The 26220-nt window shown below is 38.7% G+C and overlaps 2 protein-coding genes across 2 annotated transcripts in view; one reads left to right on the top strand and one right to left on the bottom strand.

The window, feature by feature from the left end:
• Positions 1 to 746: 746 nt before the first annotated feature.
• On the bottom strand, positions 747 to 6305 carry gba3 (glucosidase, beta, acid 3). Its single transcript, XM_041986089.1, has 5 exons — positions 6174 to 6305; positions 5307 to 5531; positions 4418 to 5220; positions 3786 to 3909; positions 747 to 1006 (listed from the first exon to the last, which is right to left on the bottom strand). Exons 1-5 carry the CDS (start codon positions 6226 to 6228, stop codon positions 810 to 812), a joined length of 1404 nt encoding a protein of 467 aa, XP_041842023.1. The 5' UTR covers positions 6229 to 6305; the 3' UTR covers positions 747 to 809.
• Positions 6306 to 13974: 7669 nt separating this feature from the next.
• adgra3 (adhesion G protein-coupled receptor A3) overlaps positions 13975 to 26220 on the top strand; it is a 33996-nt gene continuing 21750 nt past the window's right edge. The window contains exons 1-2 of the mRNA XM_041985799.1: positions 13975 to 14866; positions 22466 to 22537. Of these exons, the coding sequence (XP_041841733.1) occupies positions 14664 to 14866; positions 22466 to 22537 (275 nt within the window). The 5' untranslated portion in view covers positions 13975 to 14663. The remainder of the gene's footprint in view (positions 14867 to 22465; positions 22538 to 26220) is intronic.

The following is a 26220-nucleotide window of genomic DNA, read 5'->3' on the forward strand; positions in this document are numbered from 1 at the left end:
ACATAACAAGGTCAAACAAAGAAGTAATGACAGCATTTGATCTCACTCATTATTCCAAATTTACATACATCCTTTTAGCTGTTAGACAATTAAAAAATCTTTATGTGCTTGTGTGTCATCATATTTCCCTTTCTCCAAAATGCACAGTGAGCCATTTTTATATTTCTAAGCAGATACATTTGCTATACTCCTTGGTTTCCTGATCATTTCTGCATGTCGGGCCTCTTTTTGATGTCACCTTATATTACATAGAGTCTGTTAACATGTAGGACTGATACATATTCCACGTTTTGGTCTGTATACATGAAATGACAGATCCTCTTGTTAAATTTAATCACTACATATCAAATTCTGGTATCAACTCTAGATCATATCAGTGTTTGCAATGCCTCAACTACAGACTTAAACTTTATTGTCAACTGCAAAAACCTGCAATACAATGCCAGGTATTGTACTATGCTCTTAGATTTATTTTCATACCTGCATGCCAAATCCACATACTGGTTGGTTTAGTGAGAGATACGGCCTATCAGAGCTAAGGGATTTTCACTTATGCAGAATTCAGAAATAACAATGGCAGAAAAATCTGTTAGTACTGTTTATCACTATTATAAAGGTATGACTATAAGCAGTTGCAACCTACTTAATTACTTCGATATTTCTGAACAGAAAAGAAATTGAGACAACAGTGAGTTAAATTCTTAATTTCTTTTAATGAAATCAATCTAGTAAAATATTTAATTATCACTGTTCCAACAAACTTCTCATTTTAATCAAGAATGTTACTTCTTTGCCATCTGCTTGCATTTTTATTTACAACTTTTGTGTTTTGAGATAATCTTTGCATATTCCTTCCCAGACTGGTATATGGTTCGACTCAGCGCTACATCAGAGAAATCCACGTGGAACAGCCCGAAACGAACACCGAATCCATCGGCCCACTCAAAGTTGTCCATCAGTGACCATACAAAATATCCACGAACGTCGACCCCGTCTTCTTGTATGGCTAAACACAGAATGAAAACATAATTGTAAGTTTCTCAGCGTTTCCCCTTCTCTACTTTAACTGCTTTTAATTAATCCCTGAACTGCTAACATGACATGAGAGAAGATTAACATCATTTTAAAGTGTTGAAATCACAACAACAGCATGATTTATGTGTAATGAGAAAACATTAATGACACCCAGTTTTATGCTTATCAGCTGTCAGCTTGAAAAGTTATGCATTAATTCAGTTTTCTACGGCTGTAATGATAAATGCACAAGCATATAACTATTTATCAGGCAATTAAGTCATTTTTCTTCTCTACCCACCTCTAAATTAATTGTTTATGTACACTAACCAAATAGTTCTGGGAAAAGAAAAAAATCAAAACTTGAACATGACTTTCTGATTAATTAATTTATCTAAATGTTTTTTGTGAAAGGTGTGCAAATTAATTTTTAGGCTTTTATAATCTTAAAGGGGTCATTTGTAAACGTACAGTTATGTTATGATATTTAATATATTTCTGAATGCCAATTCATTACCATTTGTTTAGTGATGAATACTTGTGTTTTAACACAAACACTATAGTCTATGTGCTACACAGTGTGTGTCTTTTTTTAACATCTGCGTTACCCCCGGCGATATTGGACACCATGAGCAAACTCTTCTGGCCAAAAACAGAGCTGTTGTTAAAATAAGCACAAGTCCCAGGGAGCTTAGTAAGTTTAAAGTAAGTTTTAAGTGTAAACTGGGGTTATATTTTTGATGAAGCCACTATTTTATGTTTTCTGTTGAATTGTACTGTTTGATTTAACATTTATTGACGATATTTATCCAATTTTTTTCAATTTCTTTAGTTTGTTTCAGAATGAAAAGCAGTCAGGTCTGTGTCAGCAAAAGCTGATTTTCAGCAGGTTTCTGCTCTGCAGAAATATAGACACAATACATCTTCAAATACCTCACAATCTTACACAGGGGGAAAGCAGTGGTTGGAGGAGGAGGCCGTGGGGGCCAAATCAATGATCACAGCAGTAACTGTCCATCAAATGGCGGTTGTGAGTGGTTTTAAAACAGTCCTGGTGATGTTATAGTCCTGATGTGATGCAGAATTTTGTTCCAGGATTTGGTCAGAACATAAAAGAAAGATCTTTTTCCATAACAGTTCCTCATAACAGTCATGATATGCGAGCATGTACGTAGTATTCTGATACTTCGTTATTCTACTGACAAATATTAGCCAATCTCTCTAGAAGCTGAAGAACTGATGCCCAAGGTGCTAGTTACACCTTCAGTCTGTCATTCGAAATATCTGGTCTCAAAAACAAATGTGAGAGCCTGAATGCTAAATCTGCTTGTTAAATCAAGCTGTCTTTTAATAATATTTGTATTTTTTTACTTGTAGAAAAAATAGTGAAAATAGTCTTGAAACAAAAATGTTTTTGCATACTCTGTAACTTTGTTTGGCAATACCAGTCCTAAATGTAAGATTCTGTACATGCATACCATTTTACAATCATTTTTTTACAGATTTTAAACCATGCACATACAATTAAAGATGACTTTTTTTTTCCAGTAAGCAAAGATTTTTGTCATATGTGCATCATTATTGGTACATTTTAGGTCTGCAGTGTTAATACATAATCTATTCCATTTTTACACCAAACAGTCTTTAAATAGGCTTTTTAAACAACAACAACACAAAGGGATGGCATTGCATTGTATTCTACAGTGTGTTGGACCACAGCTTCTGATAAGAAGTTCTTTCTCAGATAATAAAGTTAGTTTATTATATTTTATCAGAACAGACATTAACCCCACAAAGCAGGACAGGGTGTGACTGCAAGCTGATTTGATGATAGATTAAAAAAAAGAAAACTGAGCAATCTCAGTTTTATTTGTCCACAAAATGTGACTATTTGTTCCTTGTGTGAAACATAATCATCGATAAATGTGTATTTCTGTAAAATATGGGTTGCACTGATTCTTGTAGTCTTGACTGTAGCATCCACAGTGAAAATTAGCATGTCCACATAGCATGTGATCCAGTCAATGCCATACTGAGCCAGAGCTGATAAAGATTTACAACTACTGGGGTTGTTTGAATCAGGACTGAATGCTGGTTTAAAAACGTTCCCTTTGCACCCAGAAGACAGACGTTAGCAGGTGTTTGTGGATTTTTTGGGTGCTGGCTTAACTAAGTTGGAATCTTAATTGAGGTGCTACTTAAAAGGAAAGAGTATCACAATGAGAACCCAAAGAAAGTTAGAAAACTTGGTATTGTGCACCATACAGTGAAAAATGCTGTTTCTTGTAGTTTACAGACTTTTGTGTCCCACAGCAAACCTTTGATTTGTCATTGTTTTATTTTGAGACTTAAATTTTGTTCTCACTATCTGCTCGATGACATTGAAAACACTACTACTTAGCTGTGGTTAAGAAGAGATCATTTTGTGGTCGAAAATATGACCCATAACACGATTAACCCTGCAAACTGAAAAGTTATGCTAAAGGGTACCCCATATGTTACATCCTGATGTTTTGAAAAAGCATCCACATGTGATGAGTTTGTTATTAAAATTGTGAGTAGGAGTGAACTTGACAAGCTTATAAAGCAGTCATTTGTCAAACTCCAATCCCATGTTAGATGCACTAAACACTAAAAAGCTACTAAATTAAACTCCTCCAAAATGCAGAATTAATTTAATACCTTCGCCATCATTCTTCCTATCTATTATGGTAAGCTTACACCAGCTTGCTACAATTATTACTCAGCAGTACTTATAAACCAGCTGTTACCTTTATCCACTTCTGAGATGGTGCTCTTGTAAAACTCACAACGCTCAACATCCTCAATGTGTAGCGGCCCCACCTGCGAGAAGCCATTTTCTGTAATGTAGACCGCTGGGTTGCTGAAGGTGTCCTGGAAAGTCAAGGGGCAAATGTTTTTGTCAAACAAGGCATCATGGTTGTCAAGCATTCCGAGGAGAGACAGATTGGTCTACAGTGTGCCGTTTAGCTGCTTTTTAACAGTGCCAGGCTCAAACTAATGGCCTGTGACAAGTCACAACAGCAGGAAATTGCTCGTTTGCAAACACTTTTCAGCAAAGTAACTGTTTCATTCAATGTGACAGCACTAATGAAGCATCAGTGTGCTTCTGGAGGTGTTGAAAGAAAGATTACTGCATACAAAATCAATGCAAAGACACTGAACAAATGTCAGTGTTTTCCTCGTGTGGTTGACGGTGATCAATCGTGTTGTTGGTCATAAAGGGAAAAGAAGAGAAATAACTTCTTTGTTTTGACTTAAATGAAAGTAATGTGGTGGAGCCTTTTTGGGGGGTCCTTTTTTTGTTAGTATTGTGAAGTTAAGTTAGCAAAACATAAAATTAAAAAAATATTTAAAAAAAAATATGTTTTGATTTTATTACCTTTATATATTTAAGGAGATTCCTTAAGCCATGAGGCACTACAGCCTGCCAGGAGACCCCACATATGGGCCAAGAAGAATCTAAAACTTCTTCTGAATCTTTGTCACTTCTCATACTCAATGTCTGCTTGCAACCTCCTCCTGGTTTCACTTTGCGAGATGTGTAGTAGTTCAAAGCAAAGAAGTCAGCTGTTCCTAAAATAACAGGGTCATCTTTTGAGAAGCAGGGTAGTCTTGAGGCACTGCTGTATCCTAGTCTCTTACTTTCAGCATCTATGGCAGATCTCATTATTTCTGGATAATCCCCGCTAACAAACACAGGCCAAGCAAACCATCCCAATGAGAATGCCAGCGCACGCTCTGCAGCACCAATGTCCTCACTGCAGCCTGGGTCCAGGGGGTCCAACCAGTCACTATAGATGGTCAGGGACACGGCACCCTTCTGCTTTGCTCTGTATAAAGAGTTGTAGCTGTGCCAAGCCATGGCGTGAGCACGCAACATGTTATGCCCCACCACATAGGCAGATGTGCCTTCTTCTTTCAACCCCGGGGCATGGATGCCATCCTCATAACCCAGTTTGGCACACACGTTCGGCTCATTAATCGTGAGCCAAAGTTTGACACGATCTCCAAATGTCTGGAAACAAAACTTGGCGTAGTTGTCAAAGAGGAGTGCTATACCAGGTGACTTCCAGCCTCCCTGATCTTGGAGAGTTTGAGGCAGGTCAAAGTGGTACAGAGTGACCATAGGTGATACGCCACAAGCCAGTAAATCATTGATCACTTTGTTGTAGTACTGAACACCTGTTGGATAGAAAATAACAAGTAAAAAAAGCATGAAAATCATAGTTGGACTTAGTTTGATTCTGGTTTCAGGGAAATGAATATACCTCTCTCATTGACATGCTGTGTGGTACCGTCAGGCAGCAGGCGGGCCCAGGACAGAGACAAGCGATAGTGTGTAAGTCCAAGCTGCTGAACACACTCCAGGTCTTTCTCCCACAGGTTATAGCTGTCACAGGCCACATCTCCATTTTGGTCTTCGAACACTCTGCCTTTCTCGTGACAAAATGTGTCCCAGATACTTGGTCCTTTGCCATCTGCCTGCCATCCACCTAAACAAGCACGTAATAGTTGTTGCATTATAGAAAATTTAGGCATGTAAGATGCTGATATGAAGAAAAATCATCCATTTTTCAATGAGGGTTTAAATGTGTGTGTATCTTATAGTTAACTGATTATACTGATTATTTACAGTTTTTATTAATATTTGTCCACAGTCACAAACAATATCTGTGGCTTTTTCACACCATGCTGAGAGCTAATGAAAGAAAAAATGTACAGTAATGTTGATCATAAAAAAAACCTTTATACAGCTTGTAAATCATATTTGTCCATAAAACATGTGGTAAGAGATAATTACTCTGGCACAAGGAAGTAGTCGTAATGCAATTTTTCACAAATGCAAATCAACTATTGTGTGTCCCAAATACATATTGTAAAACAGACAGGTCAATCTGTTTTTGATAGATGACATATTGTATGATAACATAAATACAATGCCTACAACAGTGTCAAAACAAAACAGCACGGTTCTAACAACTTAACTGAATATTGTTTCGCTCTGAATAAGGTATTAACTTTGGTTTATATTTTAAGAGTTAAGTTAACCAAATGCATTTCACACAAACACTTGCAAACAGGCTGTAAATACAGCAGCTGCACTTGCACAAAGTCTCGTGGTTTTGTTTACGTACCTTCTATTTGATATGCAGAAGTTGACGCGCCCCAAGCAAAGTCACGCGAGAACATGTTTTTTTTTTTTTTGTTTTTTTTTTTGTTTGTTTGCTTTTATCGTAATGTAAATTACACAAAGCGGTCCTAACACCTTTACTGTGTTGTGTCTTTAAATGTGTGTCTCTCAGCATTTCAAAACAGTTGATTTTATATCACTCAGCCAGGAAGTGGCAGGCGCGGCTTTTCAGTCACGTGACACAATATAACTATTTCACGCCCATTTTTGTGCTGTGCCTATATTTTTCCCTTCATTTTCTCTTTTTATTTGTATTCTTTTTTTTTAAGTCCACTATTGATAAAAAAAAAAAAAAAAAAACAGTGCAGAGCTCCATGAAAGAATTTTAAGATCCTTTTATTACCGTTTTATTTTTATTGCATTTTAGTGTTTGTGTTTTTAACATTTTTATGGAAAAGAAATATAAAAAATCAGCCTGTTCCTATTATTTTTCCAATGACTCAAAAGATTGCCGTATTTGAGACTATTTATAAACCAAATAAAGTGGACACACATCTACTAGAGCTGCACTTTATACTTAAAACTGTAGTTTGAAATTATTCTTTCCATAGAATTAAAAACACCTATAATTAATATAGTAAAATGTTTCTATCATTATTACCATTCTACAGCAAAGACAAGTTTGCCTTGTTTACATTTGCTTTACATCCGCTTTGTAATCGGATTCAGTTAAAAATAAATAAATAAATAAAATAAAAAGTGAGTTTGTTTTTTTCTCACCAACAAACCACACATTGTATATGTGAATGACATATTTTGTAAAACTAAAGTGTTTAAATAAGTCTGTTAAATGAACCCAAAAAGGACTGAATTAGATCTGGAAATATGAAGATGCTGTGACCCACCACTGGTTGCAACTGCACCTATAGCCCACATGGAGGCACAAGAAGGAAGTTTAGAGGTAGGTGGTGGTCATCAGCTCTGACAGTGGTCAATGTCGTGAGTTGAAATGAGCAAGATCTGCACCAAAATCGCAAACTGAAACAATTATCAAAGTATAAGTTGTCTTAGAAATTGTTTCACTGGATGAAAACAAACAATGAAAATAATTTAATAAAAAATCAGGAGGGCTGGCATTTGGCTGTGTCTTGATTATTTTTTATATAAAGCAGAGATATGTTTACCTGGCACTGTTAATATTTATTAAATAATCTATTGGTGGCAAGAATTACTGACATCAGAAACTGATCATTTCTTAAGAGCTGCAATAGTTCACTGATGTACAATATTCATTGATGTGACCGTCATTCTCTGTTTTCATTAAAAGTCATAAATGCTTAAACACGTAGAAACTATTTATCATTGTGTTGTTTAATCAAAAGTTTCTGAGGTTTGAGTTTTTGCTTATTTTAGATGTTTGTATAATGTGAAAGGGTTGGTTTTGCTACTCAGTTTTGCATTTGGTTTAATTTCCTTTTCTTTGTTTAACTTATATTTGAAACAGATACGGCTATGGACTCACCATCTGAAAGTAAGTAAACAGATAGCGGGGCTTGCATGCACCAGGAAGGGCTCATGATTTGTTTTGTTTTTCATCTTTAACTGCAAGCGATACAGCAGGAGCTGCACAGTTATGTTTCTTGTTTGTTTGCCTGTGATGGATGAATAAACGGGCAAAACATAAATGCTTTGTTGTTGCTGAACAATGGACTTCTTTTGCCTAAATGCAAAATATTCCCATGGTTCATCTGTGGCCTTCTGAATTGGATTATTGATGAATTACCACAACAGTTATTTACTGCACATAGAATTAGCATGCATCACTACATTTTTTTTTTCAGTTTATCTGAAATAGACTGTGCCACAGCTATGTTTTTATTCTAGAAGTGTCTGCTCATGCTCTGTCACAGAAAATGAATAAACATGGCCTGTTATGTTATTATGATAAGTCATTTGTGACTGAGGTTGTGCTAGAGGCTTCGTTCTTAATAAAGACTTAAAAAAGAAAATGAACAAATAACAAAATGAATAAATAAATGAATAGTCGTGTATGTGTGTGCCTGTGTGTGTGTGCATTTTCTGATATCCCATAAACTATGCAACTATAATATAACTATAACCAATTATGTAACTATATATATTTTTAATAACAGCTTTTCCAAGTATGTAAAACTGAAAGTTTCATCAGTTATCATCCACTCTGCTGCATGTACCATTACAACTGTGTGACGTTTGGTGTGTGCGTCCATGAATGTAACCCCTCACAGATTGTAAGAAACAAAATAAAAATCACACTGAGGTGAAAAAATGGCCTGAGGCCAGTTATTGCCAGACCTGTTTGACACTTCTGTGTTGTCCTTTTGTCCACTTTTAGCATGAAGTGATTCACTTGACCCAATCAAGAAAAATGGATTGCATAGTAAAAAAGGCAAAAAAAAAAAAAAAAAAAAAAAATCCTTATCAGTAAAACCTCCTCCCCCCTCTTCCTTGTAGAGTCAAGGATTTTAACTCCTCATGTGACTTTGTTTCTCATGGCTGCTGCAAACTAGACTGAACATGTTAAGACAACCATAGATGGAAAGACCAGGGGTAGAAGAAAAACAACTAAAAGAGGCCATAAAAACTCACCTACATTAAGTCAAAGTGCTGGATGCTGGCAAGAATGTTTGCACAACTATTTGCATAAGCAGGATTTGACTAAAATAGCAGAACAAAAAGGAATTGTATTTGTATGTCCTTTGTCTTTTTTGTTTAAAAATTGTTCATGAGTTCATCTTTGGTTGTGGTCATTAATATGCTAAGTTAAAATAAGCTGCTGTGACATGTAGTGTTGAGTAATTGCTTCTAAAAGTGAAGCAGAAATCCAATGAAGAGTTAAATAGAAATGTTCAAAAGTATATTTGCATTTATTTAGCTAACAGTAGTGGAAAATAACTAATTTACCCAAGGGGCTTCACATTGGTGCCTTTTTGGTTATTTTTTTATTATATTTCAAGTATTTAGATTGTATGCAGCTTTGTGCTCATGACTTCTCAAAGCAAAAAGTATATAACTGACTTCTCTGCAAGAAAATTTGTATTTTGAAATTTTTTTTTTTTTTTTTACCCTGTCCTGTCCAGCATCCTAACATACAGAACGGTGGTCTGTGTGCCATATTTTGCTTGACAGATTTGCTCTACCAAGGGAGACATGTTATATACATGGCTGCCCTTGATATTTTTATTATTTTTATTGTAATCTCATTTTCTTTAGTCTTTATATGTCAGCTACTTCATTACTTTTAATAACAGCATAATAACAGTTTTTAGATTTTATTATTAGATTGATTTTTATGCTGAACATAATGAAAAAGCTTTAAAATACAACACACTGATGACGATTACATCAGCACCTCCCTTAAAAAACATTTAACTAAATCTATCTAATCTAAAGTCTATCAAAAAGCAATGTTCTGTTGGGTGTCGCTATTCAAAAGAGGGATTTTTTTCCCTCACAAAACATTCCAAATAAAAATTTATTTCAATTGATTCTTAAATAAAACCAATTGCGCATTGTTACATCATTTGGAAGTCTGATTATCTTTACAATGAGGTGCAAGTTGTAAGGATTGTTCTTCTGTCAAATGAGCAACACAGCTATATATTTTCATTCATTTCATTTTTATTTATTAAACAGGAAAAGATTAAAACAATCGGGCCTGACTCAGTTTAAAAACTGTTTTTCAGCAGGTTCCTGCTCTGCAGAACATACAAACCAAACACACATCACAAATTCCAAGACAAGACAGTACAATCATACAAACACAAACCAAGAGGAGCAGCTTTAGGGGAGGCTATGGAGCCACCTCAGTGGTCGCAGCGGTACCTGTCCATTAGATGGCGAGCAAATATTCTTTTAAATAGTCTTTGTGATGTTATCGTCCTGATGTGCAGTGGGATCTCGTTCCAGGCTTTAGTGAGCACATAAAAGAAAGCTCTCTGACCATAGCAGTTCCTAAAGGCCGGTAAAGGCAAAAGTCCATTTGTAACCGATCTAGTCGAGCGTTCGGACCTTGAGCTGAGTTTTGGTACCAACGCAGTAAGTGCTGTTGAGATGTGTCCATTCAAGATTTGATAATACAATTTAATCCCATGGCTAATTGTATAGTTCTGAAATGTCAAAGCATTAGACAACGATAGTGCAGAGCAATGGTGAGTCCAGCCTGGAAGCCTGTTATGGATCTTGTGAGCTCTGTTATAGAGTCGTGCTACTGGTTCAAGGATTTCATTTGTTGTAAGTGACCAAACAGGCAGACAATACGACAGAGTAGACATAATGATTGCATGGAGATATGTTTTAGAGACAGAGTGAGTCAAATGTGGTCTAATTTTACTATAAACATATAACTTTTGATTTAACTTTCTGGTTAGGGTTTGAACATGCTCACAGTAAATGAGATGTGAGTCAAGAGAGACTCCCAAATACTTGTATGTGGAAACAACTGAGAGCTTGTGGTTGCAGAAGGTGATTGGATTGGATATGGATAACTGTCTCCTAGATGAGTAAAAGTACATGCATTCTGTTTTCTTAACATTAAATGTTAAATGATTATCTTGCAGCCAGTCATGCACATGCTGCATATCTGTGTTAAGTTTGTGATTGATTGTGTCAGTGTTTGGGCCAGACAGAAAAATAACAGTATCATCAGCATATAACAGAGAATTGGAAGAACTAAGCACATGAGGAAGATCATTAATGTACAAAAGGAACAGTAAAGGACCTAAAATGCTGCCCTGTGGAACACCCATAGAACACCCTAGTGGCTGTGATGTTACTGAGCCAATTTTTACAGTCTGAGATCTGTCACTTAAATATGATGTAAACATGTTTATTGCAGAGGAGGACAAATGAAAAGAAAGAAGTTTATTTAACAAAATTTGATGATTAACTGTATCGAAAGCTTTTCGAAAATCTATGTATATAACTCCAGTAACATGACCTTTGTTTAGAGACTCACGTATCTGTTCTGTAAAAAGAAGCAAAGCCGACACGGTCGACCGCGAGGGTCGAAAGCCATGTTGGCAGTCACTAAGCAGATTATTATGTTCAAGGTAATTGAGTAATTGATTATACAATGTTTTTTCAAGTAACTTAGAGACAGTTGGGAGAATTGCAATTGGACGATAGTTGGAAACATTTGTGGGATCATCAGACTTAAAAATGGGGGTGATCTGGGCTGTTTTCCACATGGCAGGAAACACTGATTGCCTAATACACAAGTTTACTACATGGTGAAAAAGTGGTATGAGAGTACTGGCATGAGTTTTCAGAAAAGTCATGTTTAAGTTATTTACATCACAGGCATGAGAAACATTTAAAGAACACAAAATATTATTTAAATCACTTTGTGAGATTTCAGAAAAAGAGAATTGTTGAGATGCAGCTGATACTGATGGGAGAAATAGAGGAGCAGTAAATTTGGAGGACAATTCTTGTACAGATGCAATAAAATACTCATTAAAAGTACTGGCGATTTTATCATGATCAGTGAGAAGAGTACCATTTATGGTTATTTGTAAACTGTTGGTATTTTTAATTTTGTTTTCACCAGTTATAGACTTAATTGTTTGCCATAAGGTTCTTGGGTTGGAGACTGTTAGATTAATTTGATTTTCAAAATAGAGCTGTTTGGCTTTGTGCAATTCAAAATGACACTTGTTTCTGTACCGTATGAAAATGACCTTCGCCTCAGGTGTTTTTAGTGATCTGTAGGCTTTAAGAGAGGAGGCCTTCTTTTTTAAAAGCTGCAAAATTTCAGAAGTTACCCAAGGTAGTTTATTTTGCTTAATGTGCATTTTACAGGTAGTAGTAAATTTTTGACGTAATGTGTCCACTCTTCTGTAAAAATTTGACAGGACATGATCAGGATTTTGCAAAGACATGTCATTACTCCAATCAGCATCAGCAAATTCAGCATTAAACTGAGACAATTTTGAGTTTGGTATTTTTTTTGTGTAGTTATTTTTATGACATCTTGGCTGTTTAAGACATTTCCTGATGACATATATAAGTGAATGATCTGAGATTGCTGTGTTTATTACTCCAGATATACCATACTTAGAGGGTTGATTAGTGAATATAAGGTCCAAAATAGAATTTCGTGTTTTACCAAACCTGGTGGGATCCTTGATTAATTGGTGAAGACCAAATTTTATGGCAGTAGCTTTCAGAATTTTAGATGAATTATCAATCCAATTCAAGTTAATGTCACCAAGAATAACAAGCTCCTTAGATGTAACAGATTTAATTATGTCAGAAAGCTGCATTAGATATGCAGTTGGACTGACATTTGGAGGCTTGTATGTGACCATAATAGTAACCGAAAATTGATTTGTAATGTGAACAACTAATTGAAGTGTCTCTGAATCAGTCGAAAGTTTAACTATAGAATGTGCATATTTTTGATTTACATAGAGAGCAACACCCCCTCCAATTTTATCAGCCCGGTCTCTACGATATAGTGAATAGTTTTCAATTTCAAGAAAGGAATCTGGTATAACAGGGGTGAGCCATGATTCAGATATTGCCATAACATGAGCCTTAGTTTGGGCAAGCATAATTTTAAATTCATCCAGTTTGGGAACAAGGCTTCTCATATTTAGGTGACAAATTTTAAAACCTCTGATTCTACCAAGCTGGCATAGAGTAACTGGAATTTTCCTTAAACATGATGGTCTTTTTTGTGCTTTAACAGGCTTAGAATTTGAAATAGAACCTAGAATAAAGGGAGGAGATTTAATTAGCGCCTGAGGTATAGCAGGTAGGCCTGCTGGCTGGTTAATGAACTGCATTTGAGATAGGTCCGTGTGTGGGACACCTGCATGACCCAGGCCCAGAGTATTGTTAAAAACATGAGTATAAAATCCTAGAAAATATAAGAAAGTAGACATAAAGGCATGTTTGCCAGGACCAGGGTTAAGTTCAATGTTTCCAATGAATAAAAGAACAGAGAGTAAGAGTCTTAATGAAGACTGTCGGTGCTTAATCACAGCAGCGTCTCTCGTGCTCGTAGGTTTAAACTTAAAGTCATTTACCCACCGGTGGAAGATGACAGCGTGAGCCGAAATGACTGTCCGTTCGAACTGGGGAGCGATGTTAAAACGAGAAGAAAAACTCGTATAATCCACCGTCCGTGTGCAGGAGGAAGAGTCCTGCAGAGTGGGAGTGGTGCAAGGCTGACTCAGCCAAAGCCAAGCTCGCTCCCCAAGCAGGCCCACGGCCTCTCCGCGCTGGTCAGTAGGCGCGTACCGCGACCCGCCTGAACCGGCCGCACATCCTCCACAATCCATTGTCCGCGCCACAGAAGCAGCAGCATATTGCCAGGAACTTTCGCACATTTTTGGGGTGCACTACTTACACATTTAGCTGTTTCTGATGACACAAAAGCACAATCCTTGCAAGTTGTACCTTGTTGTAAAAGTGACTAATCAGGCTTTTCCAGCAATGTGTAAATACAACACCAGTTGGTATTAAAATGGAGAGTTTTTCTGACTTTTTGTTATCTGTTCACGCTCGTTTTATCAGCAGAGCTTTTATTTACTGTCACAACTTTTATGTTAATTCACTGAGTGATGATGATTGTGATTTTTTCCTCACTAATTTCTGCAAAGAAACGACAGAAACATTAAAGTTTTATTCTGACAGGCGGACCGGAAGTGGTTTAAAATTGAAGTGTTTTTTTTTTTGTTTTTTTTTTTTTTTTTGCTGTAGACTGGAACCCGGAGCAGGCAATGAACTAAATACTAGTCTGGAGTACTTTTAAAAAACACTAGTTAATAATTTACTTTCTTTAATGTGGTTAACATAGTTTAGTTTGCTTTTTGAGAATTTAAAGTATTTTTTAGTTTTGAAAAAAAAAAAAGTATTTTTTTTCTTTCTTTCTTCATTTTTTTTTTTTTTTTTTTTTTTTTTTTTTTAAGAAAAGTAATTTCCTGTGGGTGTTCAGGGATAATGTCTTTGGTCAAGTTCGGAGACCTACGTACTGGGGAGTTAAAGTAGCTTTTTAAACCAAATCTGGACGGCATTTCCTGAAGTTGGAGCGGATAACCTGGGATGACTGCAGCCGCCGCCAACACTCTGACCTGTGGACACACGCTTTGCTCAACAAAGAGAAGCTTTCGTGTTATCTTTCTACTTTTACCGGATTTGTGGAGTTAGAAGGAAAAGGACGCCACGCCAAGATGGAGTGGGAATTATAAATGAGTTGTTTGCCAAACAAAGGGCACCTCCTTTGGACCGAAAACCGCCGAGCAAAAGGGGAGAGCCTGTCGAGAAATGGAAGAGGAAGGATCGCTTGAGCCAAACAGCACCCGGGCAAAGCTTTCATTTTTGTCTGGCTTTAAATCCTCATAATAAAGCTTTCTCGGTTTCAGCAACCCGCCCTGTCCCGTTTATAGTATAAAGTGGTTCTTTCGTTTGCCAATGCTGCAGTGTTGTTCTGGTCGTTTGTGTTAAAATGAAGGTGGGTTGGCGGCAGTTGTTGGTGATTTTGCTGCTGAGCGGCTGCCGGGGCACCGCGGTGCCGTTTCCCTGCAAATCTTCCGATGAACGCCCGAAAAGCGGTGGGAAAAGCCTGCCTTCAGACAAAGTGGTCTGCAGCAACATGGAGCTCCATCAGGTGTTACCCCCGGACTCCTTCCCAAACAGAACAGTCACACTGTGAGTATTCAAGAGCTGCATGCTACAGCCATTTTAACCAGTGAAAGCATAATAATGATCACCCAGATTGTTAATTATATGTCTTTAACACATGTTTTCATGGAATCTAGTACAACGAAAACAACACTAACTCATAAAAGGGAGCTTAATCAATAACCAGTTAAATATGCATTCATAGTAAGATCCATATTATTTTTTTTTATTATGATCCAAGTAGAAATGAGCTCTTTCAGACCATTTAACAAGAAAACGACAAAAGTTCATTTGCATTTCTCATAGCCTAATGTGCAATAAACAATAGAAACTGAGACCAAAGTTTTGACAACATACCAAAAAGGGCAACACTCATAAATATAACATGCTATTAATATGAGGTAAAACTCAAGTGAAACATTGGAAAACAATATATATTTTCTCATTTAGTTATTTGGCATGGTTAATGTCAGATTGTTTTGATAAAATAGAAATGGCTTGATAAGCCTTCCATCCATCACCATGTCACAAATGTAAATGTAAACCCCATCTGAAAGTAGCCTGTTGTCTGACTTTAGTGCTTGACTCATATACAGGATATTTTCACTGCTAGATTATTGATCACACATGACACCATTTCTGCAGAGCATTTATCAGAGCTTGCAGGCTATGAATTAAGCCTTGTAGTGTGTTTTTTTCCACAAGGCTGTAACATAGTCTTTGATGAGATTAGATTCAGTTTAAGCTACTGACAGCACACCTGAGTAAGCCTTGTGTTTATCCTCTTTACAAATTATACTTGTGTATGCCTCAGTTGTATTTAATGGAAGTTTTTGGTTCGTAATGATGTTGAAGTCTTAAACCAAAAAGCAGCATTTTTACTTTTTACTGTTACATCAGCCAGCAGGGGCACTGATTTAGTTACTCGTGCTTGTGCGGCAAGTTCCTTTACAATCTGTGGGCTGAAACATGCATGATGCAGAGACAAGCTGAGGATTATTAAAAACCTTTGGCTTTTGCATTGTTATGTTGGAATACTTTTAAAATCATACCCAATTTGAGCAATTTTCAGTTTAGTTTAGGATCACCATAGAACTTTTGACAGAACCGAGCAAGTGGCAGTGAAGTACACTCACTAATGGGAAGAAATTCAAAGCTTTGCATCAAGAGCGCTTGTGTTTTGTGGTGGTTAGCGATGAAATATTAGAATCCCAAGGCAGGGTGCAGGAGTAGAAAGCAAATAATAGAGTCCAGGCAGGGAAGGAAATGGAGAAGGTGGTAAGTGACTAGTTAGAAATGAGCATGTTTAGAAGAGGTTTTAAGTTGAGTTCTCCCAGGACAGAACAAAACCAAACCTTATTAGATCATTTATAAATGAGCAAAAAGCTTGAATTTGTGGGATACCCTTTTGAAAACTGCAGTAAAGCATGACATCCATCAAGGCTAAAGTTTAGAATAATGAATACAATAATTGTATCAGCTGTAAGAGTCAGAAAAAAAACCTAATTACACTGTTGTGTTGAAACCAGATTGGAGCTAAACACCTGGAAGCTAAACAAAGTGCCTGTCGGTAACATAGACTGCATACTTCAAAGTGCTTCCAAATCTGCTTCAATATTAGTCTTGTGACGCCGAGTATTGTACACAAAGTATCGTCTGTGTGGATAAATAATTGTGCACATAAAATGAAGAGCATTGGTTTACAAAACTGTCAAAGGTTTTAGCAAAAAGTCTTAAACTTGTTGGAAATTAGATCAGCAGTTATCAATTTCTAGTAAATTATAATACACAAAGTGATTATTATCATAAAGAAATAAGCATGGAATATTTATTTATATATTGTACACTCATTCACTTTATTTTTTTTGTTGGGAAGGTATTTAGCTAATTTTGAATTTGTTTATCTTTAGCTATGTTCTGCTCCTACTCTGGTTGTTTATCATCGCTGTAGGTCCTCAGTGAACTTGGAGGTTGTCATATTGTTTTGACTGGCGCACATTGTGGGTTGAGACGGGTTCCTCATGACTTAGCATTAAGCCTAGACACTATTATGCAGAGGATGACCTCAAAAGAACAAGGACAATTTAATTAGAGAGCACAAACAGAAAGAACAGCTGCCCTCAAGAATTTCTTCCATTCTCTGCTTTTGTGTCTTTGGGGAAGTGTTTTCATGCGTTGTAGGAAAACAACAGAACTGCTCACTTTATATTTCCCTGTAGACATAACTGACAATTAAACAACTAATACTGATGGCGCAGTTTGTTTGTGATCATTTATTACATGTAAAAATCAGCAAAACCTCTCAAGGATGTAATGGTTCTTTTTTTTCTTGTGCTGAATTGATTCAGTCTCAGGCTTTTTCAGGCAAAGCAAGTTCATATTGTTGTCTTCATTCAGATGTTTTTCAAGTGACAAACTATTTGAGTGAGTATTGAATTATCCAACAAACTGTGTATGTTATTTGGTTTATTTTCCATTAAGTATGTAAATCTTTGTTGTCTGTAAGTAGAAGTGCATTTTTTGGGTCCAGACAAATTCCTGTATTAGTGTTGCTTTAAGTGATGAAGAATAGATTTTAATCAGTGAATTGACTACAGTATGCCAGGATGCCACTGTGTTCATATTTCAAACAGTAGGAGAATGCAATTGGAAATGGACCGAGACCCACCTGTTGATGTTTGCTTGGTGAAAAGGTTTAAACAAACGAAGCAGTTGCAACGTTTATTTGAGTTATATTTGAGTAATATTTGAGTTTATTTGAATCCAACCAGCTAAGTGTGAATGCATCCGAACAACCAGATCTTATATTGGTTTGTTTAAAATAAAATTGTTCAGTGCCTTTTTAAGATGGATATACAGACTTTAGCTTAAGGCATTAAAAAATGTTTATGAAATGACCCTTTTCTACTAGTAACTACTTGGTTTGGCTCAACATGATTTGACTTGACTTTTTGATCTTGTAGGCCTTAAAGTAAAATCTCAGATTTTTTTTGAAAACCAAACTCATATTCTGTTTTTAATTGATTTTTTTTTCTGTTTAATAATGTATATAAAACTGGATGTTTCCAATGTATAACATTTTGGATGAATGAAATGGCAGCATATCTTTAGAATTATGCACCGCGTCCGTGATCTCTCTTTCTACAGGGGTATCTTAGTCACCATATTAGAAACACCGTAAAAGTGATTCCTCGCATGTTGGTCATCTCTTAGGAGTTGTGGGCTGTTGCTGTCTTCTGCAGCTCACAGAGAGCAGTATTTCCTACTGAGCTCGATGTGCAGCTAAATTCCAGCTGTGAATTACTGCTCATTTGGTACTTTGAGACAGACACTGTTCTGGTTTTGTTGTGGAGTCTCTGAACTTTGGTACATTTGCAAACAAGCCTGCTTTCATACTAGTTTAAACAGAACCAAAGTGGGAGGAGTTTACTTCCTGGAACAGATATGAGCATAATTACATCATTTTGATTTAGCTTACTCTTTTGTCCTCGAGATTTCATGATTTTTTTTTTTTTTTTTTGTCTTTTTTCATCAGGGGTTTTACTTGATGAAGGTTTACACAATGAGCATATTTCTTCTAGACTATTCTTTACAACTCTTTAAGCTGTAATGAACATGTTGAAGCAGTTGGATAATTTGTTTGACTTCATGCCATAAAAAAATCCCCCTTATCTTAAGTGTGTGTATATGGAAAAACAACCATAACTCTTAACTTAAACCATGCATGTTTGTACAAGAGCAGCTGCTCAGTTATCTGACTTTGGATGATTGCTGGTATTAGTTTACCCTGACATTGAGTGCATGAAGTTCATTCATTGCATTTCTATTCTGAATGCCTCTCTGTGGAGAAAAAAACAGTGAGTAATGCATTCCCTGCATTTGTGCTCTCCGAATGATACCGCATGCCTTAGTAATCCGAGAGGAAATGACACAAATGTGTTTACAGCTGGCCTGTCCACCCATGTCAGAAAAGGCCTTGGCTAAATTACTGTTGAATTTAGCCTTTACCTCTCAGGGACAGATAAAGTTGTGAGAGTAATTTCTATGGGTGTGTGCATGAGTGCTTATTTCTGTACCTGTTTAAGTTTCAACCTACATACACACACACACACACACACACACACACACACACACACACACACACACACACACACACACACACACACACACACAGGAACTGACTATATTTAAGCTTTCTATGCTCACCCAGCTCGTATTTCTTTACCAGGCTTGCTTAGTGTAATCAAGATCTATTCACAGGCACACCTGTGTTGGACAGTGCAAGTAAGCACACCTGGTTTTGCTCTCTGCAGAGGATTAATGTCAGGAAGAAAGCAGGGATTTTGTCCTGGCTGCAGGAAAAGTGCATTCAGTTTGATGACACATTGGAGTGCAGTAAACTGCCTGGTTTCAAGACAGTGCAAACTGGGGAGTTAGGGTTACAATGTCATCTGGTTTCCTGGAGATTCACTGCCTTAAAGCCATGCTTTTGGGATTGTTTCCTTTTGGATTTCACTTCCTATAACTCTGAAGCTGATTGTAAACCTTTTGAAAAGCTTTTCTAACAAGAATAAAGGTGCCTGCTGTCATGCATGTCCTAAGAGGATTTGTTTTTGGTACTTTCCAGACAAGGCTTCTGTTTCTGTGTACGTGCATGCATGTATTCTTATGAAAGCCCGATTCCCAAAGACAAGGCATCACTTTGCCATTTCCATTGATAGCTGCACATCCATTCAGGTTGTATCCATTCATTTTGTAGCTTAGTTGAGCTTTGACTTTGTCAGGTTGTCCCAAGTATTTTTTAATCCCAGACAAGTGATTCTGTCTAGTGTGCAGACACGAGAGATTTGGAGTGTGTTACGTTTGCATCAATGCTATGGCCCATCCTGTTTCAGCCAGCTGCAGAGCTTTAAGGTGAATTGCTTTATAGATTTGGCTTTATTGCTATTAAAAGAAGGTGTCATAAGACCTACAGTTTAGAGGAATAAAATGGGCTACGTGAGGAATGTATGAAACAAAAAGCCCTTTTAGAATGCCACAAATAAAATTATTCATTTTAATGGACTCAATAAATCATCTCAGTAACAATTTTTTTACTATTAATGTGCCCCTTCCTGTTGATCCTGACATGCAAATCATTAGTGAATGGCAAAAGTTCTGCATAACTTCAAGTCTTAGAAGGCTCTGGACCTTTAGCTATTGGACCTGTTAATTTTTCCACCTGAGCTTAGACATATTTTTCCATCCAAAAAACAAAAAGGGAACCCTATATATATATATGTATGTATGCATGTATGTATATATATATATAAATATATATGTGTGTGTGTAAGTGCCTCCTGAGCATTAGGAAAGTGTTGAGTGCACCATTTAGCTTTGTCCTTTATACATTATGCTCCTATGAGGGAAGTGAGTAATGGCTTACAATTGTTTGCTTCTCTTGTAAATTTGTGCCTGTAGCCAGAAACTTATGCTATCATAGGTCTGTTTTTTTGCTTTAAAAAAAAAAACTAATAAGACCTTGGGACTATATTAAATCTTCCTCACTTTTAAACCAAGACGAAATCTAGGCCAATGCATTTTATAGTACTATTTTGTTAGGAATGGAAATTCCTGTTGCAGAGACTCCTCCATAAGTGTCATTGAGATTTATATCATCTGTATCAGTAGACAGGATGTGAGATTTGGTAGGATCCCCCTGCAGCTTTTTTTCTGGTTAGGGCTGAAGCAGATTTTATTTACCGTGTGCATCAAGACAAGTGAGACTCCCCTCTTGTAATGTTTAAGGCTTACTCTGAAAAAAATGTGAATTGGCTATCATCTGGAGACATCAGGCTGTCGTCTATAGATGGGCACAAGGGAAGCAGGAAGTCTAGCTCTAGACATTCAGAGTAGGCTGGAGATACAAGTAGTTTAATGACTATGATCTCTTAATAAAATTGGATTAGTTGCTACATGCTTACTGCTTGCATAGTCATTAGTTTTACTGTTTTCACACTGATGCAAAAAGTAACTAAGCTAAAGCAATTTCTTACATGCCGAGATTTCAGTCTTGTCATGAGGAAGAGGGTGGGACAGGGTTGGAGAGGGCGGGTGATCATGCACAGGAGGTGGGGGGTGGTGGAAAGAAGCCAAGGAAAGAGCTCATGACTCTCAGGAGAACTCTTTTACAGATGTATTTTGTTGACCCATAGTCACAAGGCCTGAAATGCTCACTTATGCAGTCAGACTCAAATGGTTCAAAGATGTATTTGAAATTCATGGTTTGTTCTTTAAAGCTAATTCTACTACCGTCTGCTGAGATAAAAGCACTGTTTATAAACTGAAACAACTTCAAGTCACAGATGTTGAGGGACTTCTTCAATAGTGCTTCTAGTATTGCAAATGTTATTTTATATTATGCTGTATTTTTGTCTTTGGTAACTAATGCTAGGTATATATACATCTATAAATGAATATATATATATATATACAAATTAAACTTTTGAAAAACAAAACATTTATTTGCGGCCAAAGAGCCAAACAACAAATCTTCAAGTCTCTTCTGTCCAACCCTGTAATAAAGCAACCCTTCAACACCCTGTAATGACTCCAATCTGGCCCCAAGTTGCGGGTGCCACTAACATGTATGTCATTCACTACATCCCTTCCCTGCTGGCCAGAAACATGCTAACCTCAAGTCCCCGCTTGGGGTTTCTGCTGTGAATTAATGGTGCCATTGGTTTCGGAGATCCTTCGGAGTGATGTTTGAAAAAAAGAGACTTGGAATCATGGGAACATGAGGCCAGAACGTGGAGCTGAACTTTGCAACTTGGCATATCGTGCATCAGCTATGCTGAGAACAAACTGCAAACTGGTCAATAAAATTCAGTTTATTGCCCAAGGAGGAAGCTGTCCAGAGTTCACACATGAACTTGAAGGTTTTCTCAAGCTCTGAAATTAAACAACATTCTGTTGGCTGTAAATACAGTGTACAGATCCATGAACTATACCTTTTCCATGAATTAAACTTAATCATCTCTGTCTGTACTAGCTCTTTATAAAGACTTAACCCCAATGTAAGTAACTGATTCAATGTAATATGGCTGCATTGAATGACAACTTCATTTTTGGTGACTGAGCCACCAGTTACTCACTGCTGCAGATCACAATATGTTTACCTGTGCAAGTCAAGAGGGTTAAATCCTAATCATATTTTGACTACCTGTTGCAAGCTTAGCATGACAAAAAACACTTGGCTAAAGTTCAAGTAGTTCAGGTTTTCTTCAGGTTTCTGAGACTAGAAGCTGAGAAAGGCAAGAGCACAAAAGAGTGGGACTCAATGTGTCAGCAAGTAGCTGTGTGGCATCCTTCCACTAATTGAAGAAAGACACTAGATCTCTTTGATTCCAGTTTTGCATTTAATTAAAACACATTCCTTGCTGATGTTTTAGGTGCTGTGGTTGGTTTGCCTCTGGGGAAGCTGTTGTTTTCTTCTAGACATTAAATTGGACTTGATGTATGATAATTTAACAGAACCAGTTTAGCTGCCAATGCAATATATCAAACTTACATCACACACAGTTGCTGTCTTTGTTTTTTCTTTTTTCTTTTTATTTAATCTTTTTTCTTTCTGTCTCTCCACAGGATTTTAAACAACAACAAGATTCAAGAACTCCGTAATGGATCATTCTATGGATTGTCTGCTCTGGAAAAATTGTAAGTGTAACTCTTTCCAGTATTATGGTAGCCTGAACATGTTGACGTCGATCCCATGTGGCTTTACTGTTGAGATAGAAAATTTTACTAAATTGGGATTTGTAACATATTTAAATCACTTTCAGCATGGAACAAGTCTGAACTGCTGCAGTCACATTAATGGACACACACAGACACACAAGACAGTAGATTAATTTAATATGTATTCGGCTGTTCAGACAAAATCACACTAAGTCCTCCAAATTGTGGGAATTTTTTTAAATTGGGATCTAAGAAGATAGTGCTCTGCATTCTTTGCAAAACAGAAATTGCTTATTACAACAGCACAGTTACTGTGTGTAAACATCTAAAACAAAACCAATTTCAAAACCCACAAAGTTTGTTAAAGTGAGTTATGTCTTATAGCCCATAGATAGTGCCTGGGATTTTACATTGTGTGATGTGCAAAGTAATACTAAATAGACTAAATGCAAATGGATAATATGATAAAGCTACTGCTTTCAATCACATCTGTAAGTTGTAGGCTACTTCATGTGTTGTCCCCAGTGTCTAAATTGATATTTTACGAGAAAAGGCTATTAGTTAATGCAGTCGACTTTGGTCTCTACCACATAACAGCACAGTATGAAGCTGTATCAGCTCCTAGCGCTCTTGAGGTAATCATATTTCTATCCGAACTTTTACAGAGTTCTTTCATGTCCAACCTCGAGCCATTTCTCCTGTCCAGAGCCACCTACTGTCCTACACACACTTATGTTTTGGTTGTGTTTACCCACAATTCCATGTGCTGAGCTCATATTTCGGCTGTGTCCGAATGTGCACCCTACTCCCTACATAGTGCCCTATATAGGGGTCACGGCATTTTGTTGGAGTGTCCGAATGTCCAGAGAGAAAAAAGTAGGGCACTCAGAATTACCCACAATGCATCTTGAAAAGTAGTGAGCATCGATGGTCACTAGACGGGTCAATATAGACCACAATGCATTGTGGGCAGAAGCTCAACATGGCGCAAGGAGGCAAAAAAAAATTGAGCTGCGCGAAATTACCTATGAGCAAACAAACAAAGAATAAAATACAACATAAGGAATAAAAATATTTACACACAACTTTGGATTGGATTTGGAATGACATCTTGACATGGGTTGGGGTTGCCGTGGTGACGGCGGTAGTCACGTGGTTTGCGGTGACGAAAAAATAGGCAGTTTAGGAATCTTTTAGTTGACCACATCAGTAGTGAGACAATGTCTGCCTCCTCAAAGAACTATTTGGCTGAATCTCATTCCTTCTGGTCCCCTGTGCTTAGTTCCATCACTTAGTGTAGGTGGAGGACTGTGACCTCGTTGCCATGGGGGTTTGAGAAATGGCCGGGAGTGACTGGTGGTTGCGGGTTCTTTGTGGTTGCCCATGGTGCGGGACCTGGCTGCTCTGCGATGGGATGGCTCTGGGTCTGGCCCCATCGGGGGCTGTGGGGGCCAGCGGTTGGAGTCGCCTCGTGGCGGGGGGTGAGGCCACTGGTGGTGCCTGGGTTGGTGGGCGTCGGTCCTGGGCCGGGCGGCCGGGCTATTCCGGGGCGGGCTGGGCGGAGGTTCTGGTGCCTGGGGGTGGTCCTCCTCCCCCTGGGGTGGTGGGCGCCGTATGTGCCGGGGGTCTGGGCCTGCCCGGGTGTGCTGCCATGGTGTGGGTTGGTGCATGCCCTGGTGTCTGGTTGACACCCTGGGACCCAGGGTATGGCCCGGGGGCAGGGGGGGTGTAGGAGTTTGAAGGAGGGCTGAGTGGGATACCGGGGATTATAGGGGGAGGTGCTGGAGTGTGAGACAGGGATGCTTGTATGTTGTGTGTGTGTGTGTCTATACTTTGGATGATGTTTGTGTGGATGGAGGGGTATGTTTGTGTGCGTGCGTATGCATGTGTTAGGATGAGTGGGGGTGTGTCTGGGGAGTGAGAGTGGGAGGGTTGGATGCTGTGTGAGTGTTTATTTTTTTTGGGTGGGGCTGAGAGGGCATATATGAGTTAGGATTAGCGGGAGTGTGCAAGGAAATAGGTGTGTGCATGTGTTTCTGTGTGTGGTTGGGGCGGGGTTAAGTGCACTTGTGGGGGGGGGCTGGGCAGGCCTGGGGGTGGTGGGCCGTGGGTCTGCCGCTGTCCCCATCCTCCCACACCCCTAACGGGGTTGAGAGGATGGGTATTTTCTGGGGTGGGTGACGGCTCACTGGCTGCGGTCCCTGAATGGCCCGGTCGTGGGGGGCGGCCTCTCCTGGCCTGTCTTGCCCTGGGGGGCCTCCTGGGGAGCAGGGGTGCCTAATGCCACTAAAGGCTCATCATCCAGAGGGAAGCAAACTTCCAGCGCTGTCCGCTGGTCTGCCTGGGGTGTCCCCCACGGGGCATGGTGGGTGGGTTGTGTGTGGCGTGACTGTGTGGTGGTGAGTGATTGTGGGTGCGGCGCGGGGGAGGGTGTGAGTGTGGGGTTATATGGGATGCAGATTGAAGTAGGTGGGGAGTGGGGGGAAGGGGGCCGATAGCACCCTGGTTCCCGGGGTGTGCGGCTGGAACATCGGGGTGTGTGCTGGCCTACGCCGGGTGGCTGTCTGGGGGGGCCTGGTCCTCCTAGGCATGTTGTGGGCCCTCTGCCTTTGGGGGGTGGGGCGGCCGCCTCTGGGCTCCTGGGGCCCTGGGCCCTTCACTTGGGCTGCCCTGGGTGACCAGTCCCTGGCGGGGCTGGCGGCTGCTGATCTTGGCCCACTGGGGCCTGTGCCCCGGGACCGTGGGGGGCTCTTGCTGGGGCTCTCCTCTGCCGCCCTTCAGGTGGGGCTGGAGTCGTCTTTGTGGTGGGGTGGCTTGGGTTGGTGCTCCGGATCTGCTGCTGAGGGCCCGGCCCAGGCCCTGGTCTGCTTCTGGCCTCCGTGAAGGCGTGGTCACATTTGCATGATCTCACTCACCACTCTTCATCACTGATCACTCCTTGTTTCTCATACTAAGCGATAATTATTAATTTTTTTTTTTTTTTTTTTTTTGTATTTTTCCTGTGAGTTAGTATCTGGTCGCTGTTATGTCTTTTTGATTTGGTTATTATTTAAAAACTCTTAATGACCGGCAGCCCTGTTTTTTCTGTGTGTGTGTTTCTGCTTTTGTAAAAGTTGTAGGAAATTTTCTGGTGTGTTCATGTACAGGTGTAACAGTTTGTTGTCTGGTGATGGTGTGGATTGAAGGGTCGTTTCCTTCTGTCTGTGATCTTTTGTCTCCTTTCTTCTTTCCCTTTTGCTCTTTTTGCTATTTTCCATATTTTTCTGTCCCCTCCGGTCAGGTCCAGCAAGATTACATAGATTCCGTGATTCAAAGTAAATAAATAAATAAATGAATCAGATTATCAAGAGGAGCCTTACCCATAGGCCTCCCCTTGGCAGAGCAAATTTGTTCAGCACGATACAGCAACCAGATTATCATTTTGCTTGCTATGATGCTGGACAGGACAAGTTGGAAAGAAAAAAAAAAAAGAAAAAATAGGCAGCTTTGTGTCCGAATCGCCAAGAGAATGAGTGTACTATGTAGTGTGCTATGTAGTGCAGCCCTATCTAATGAACGAGGGGTTAGGGAGTAGGGTGGACATTCGGACACAGCTTTCACTTTGCTTTGTAGTCCACTTCCTGCATTTGGTCCACTTGAAGCTGATCGAGATGTGCAATTGT

This window comes from Melanotaenia boesemani, chromosome 5 (assembly GCF_017639745.1).
Source record: "Melanotaenia boesemani isolate fMelBoe1 chromosome 5, fMelBoe1.pri, whole genome shotgun sequence".
Lineage (NCBI taxonomy): Eukaryota > Metazoa > Chordata > Actinopteri > Atheriniformes > Melanotaeniidae > Melanotaenia > Melanotaenia boesemani.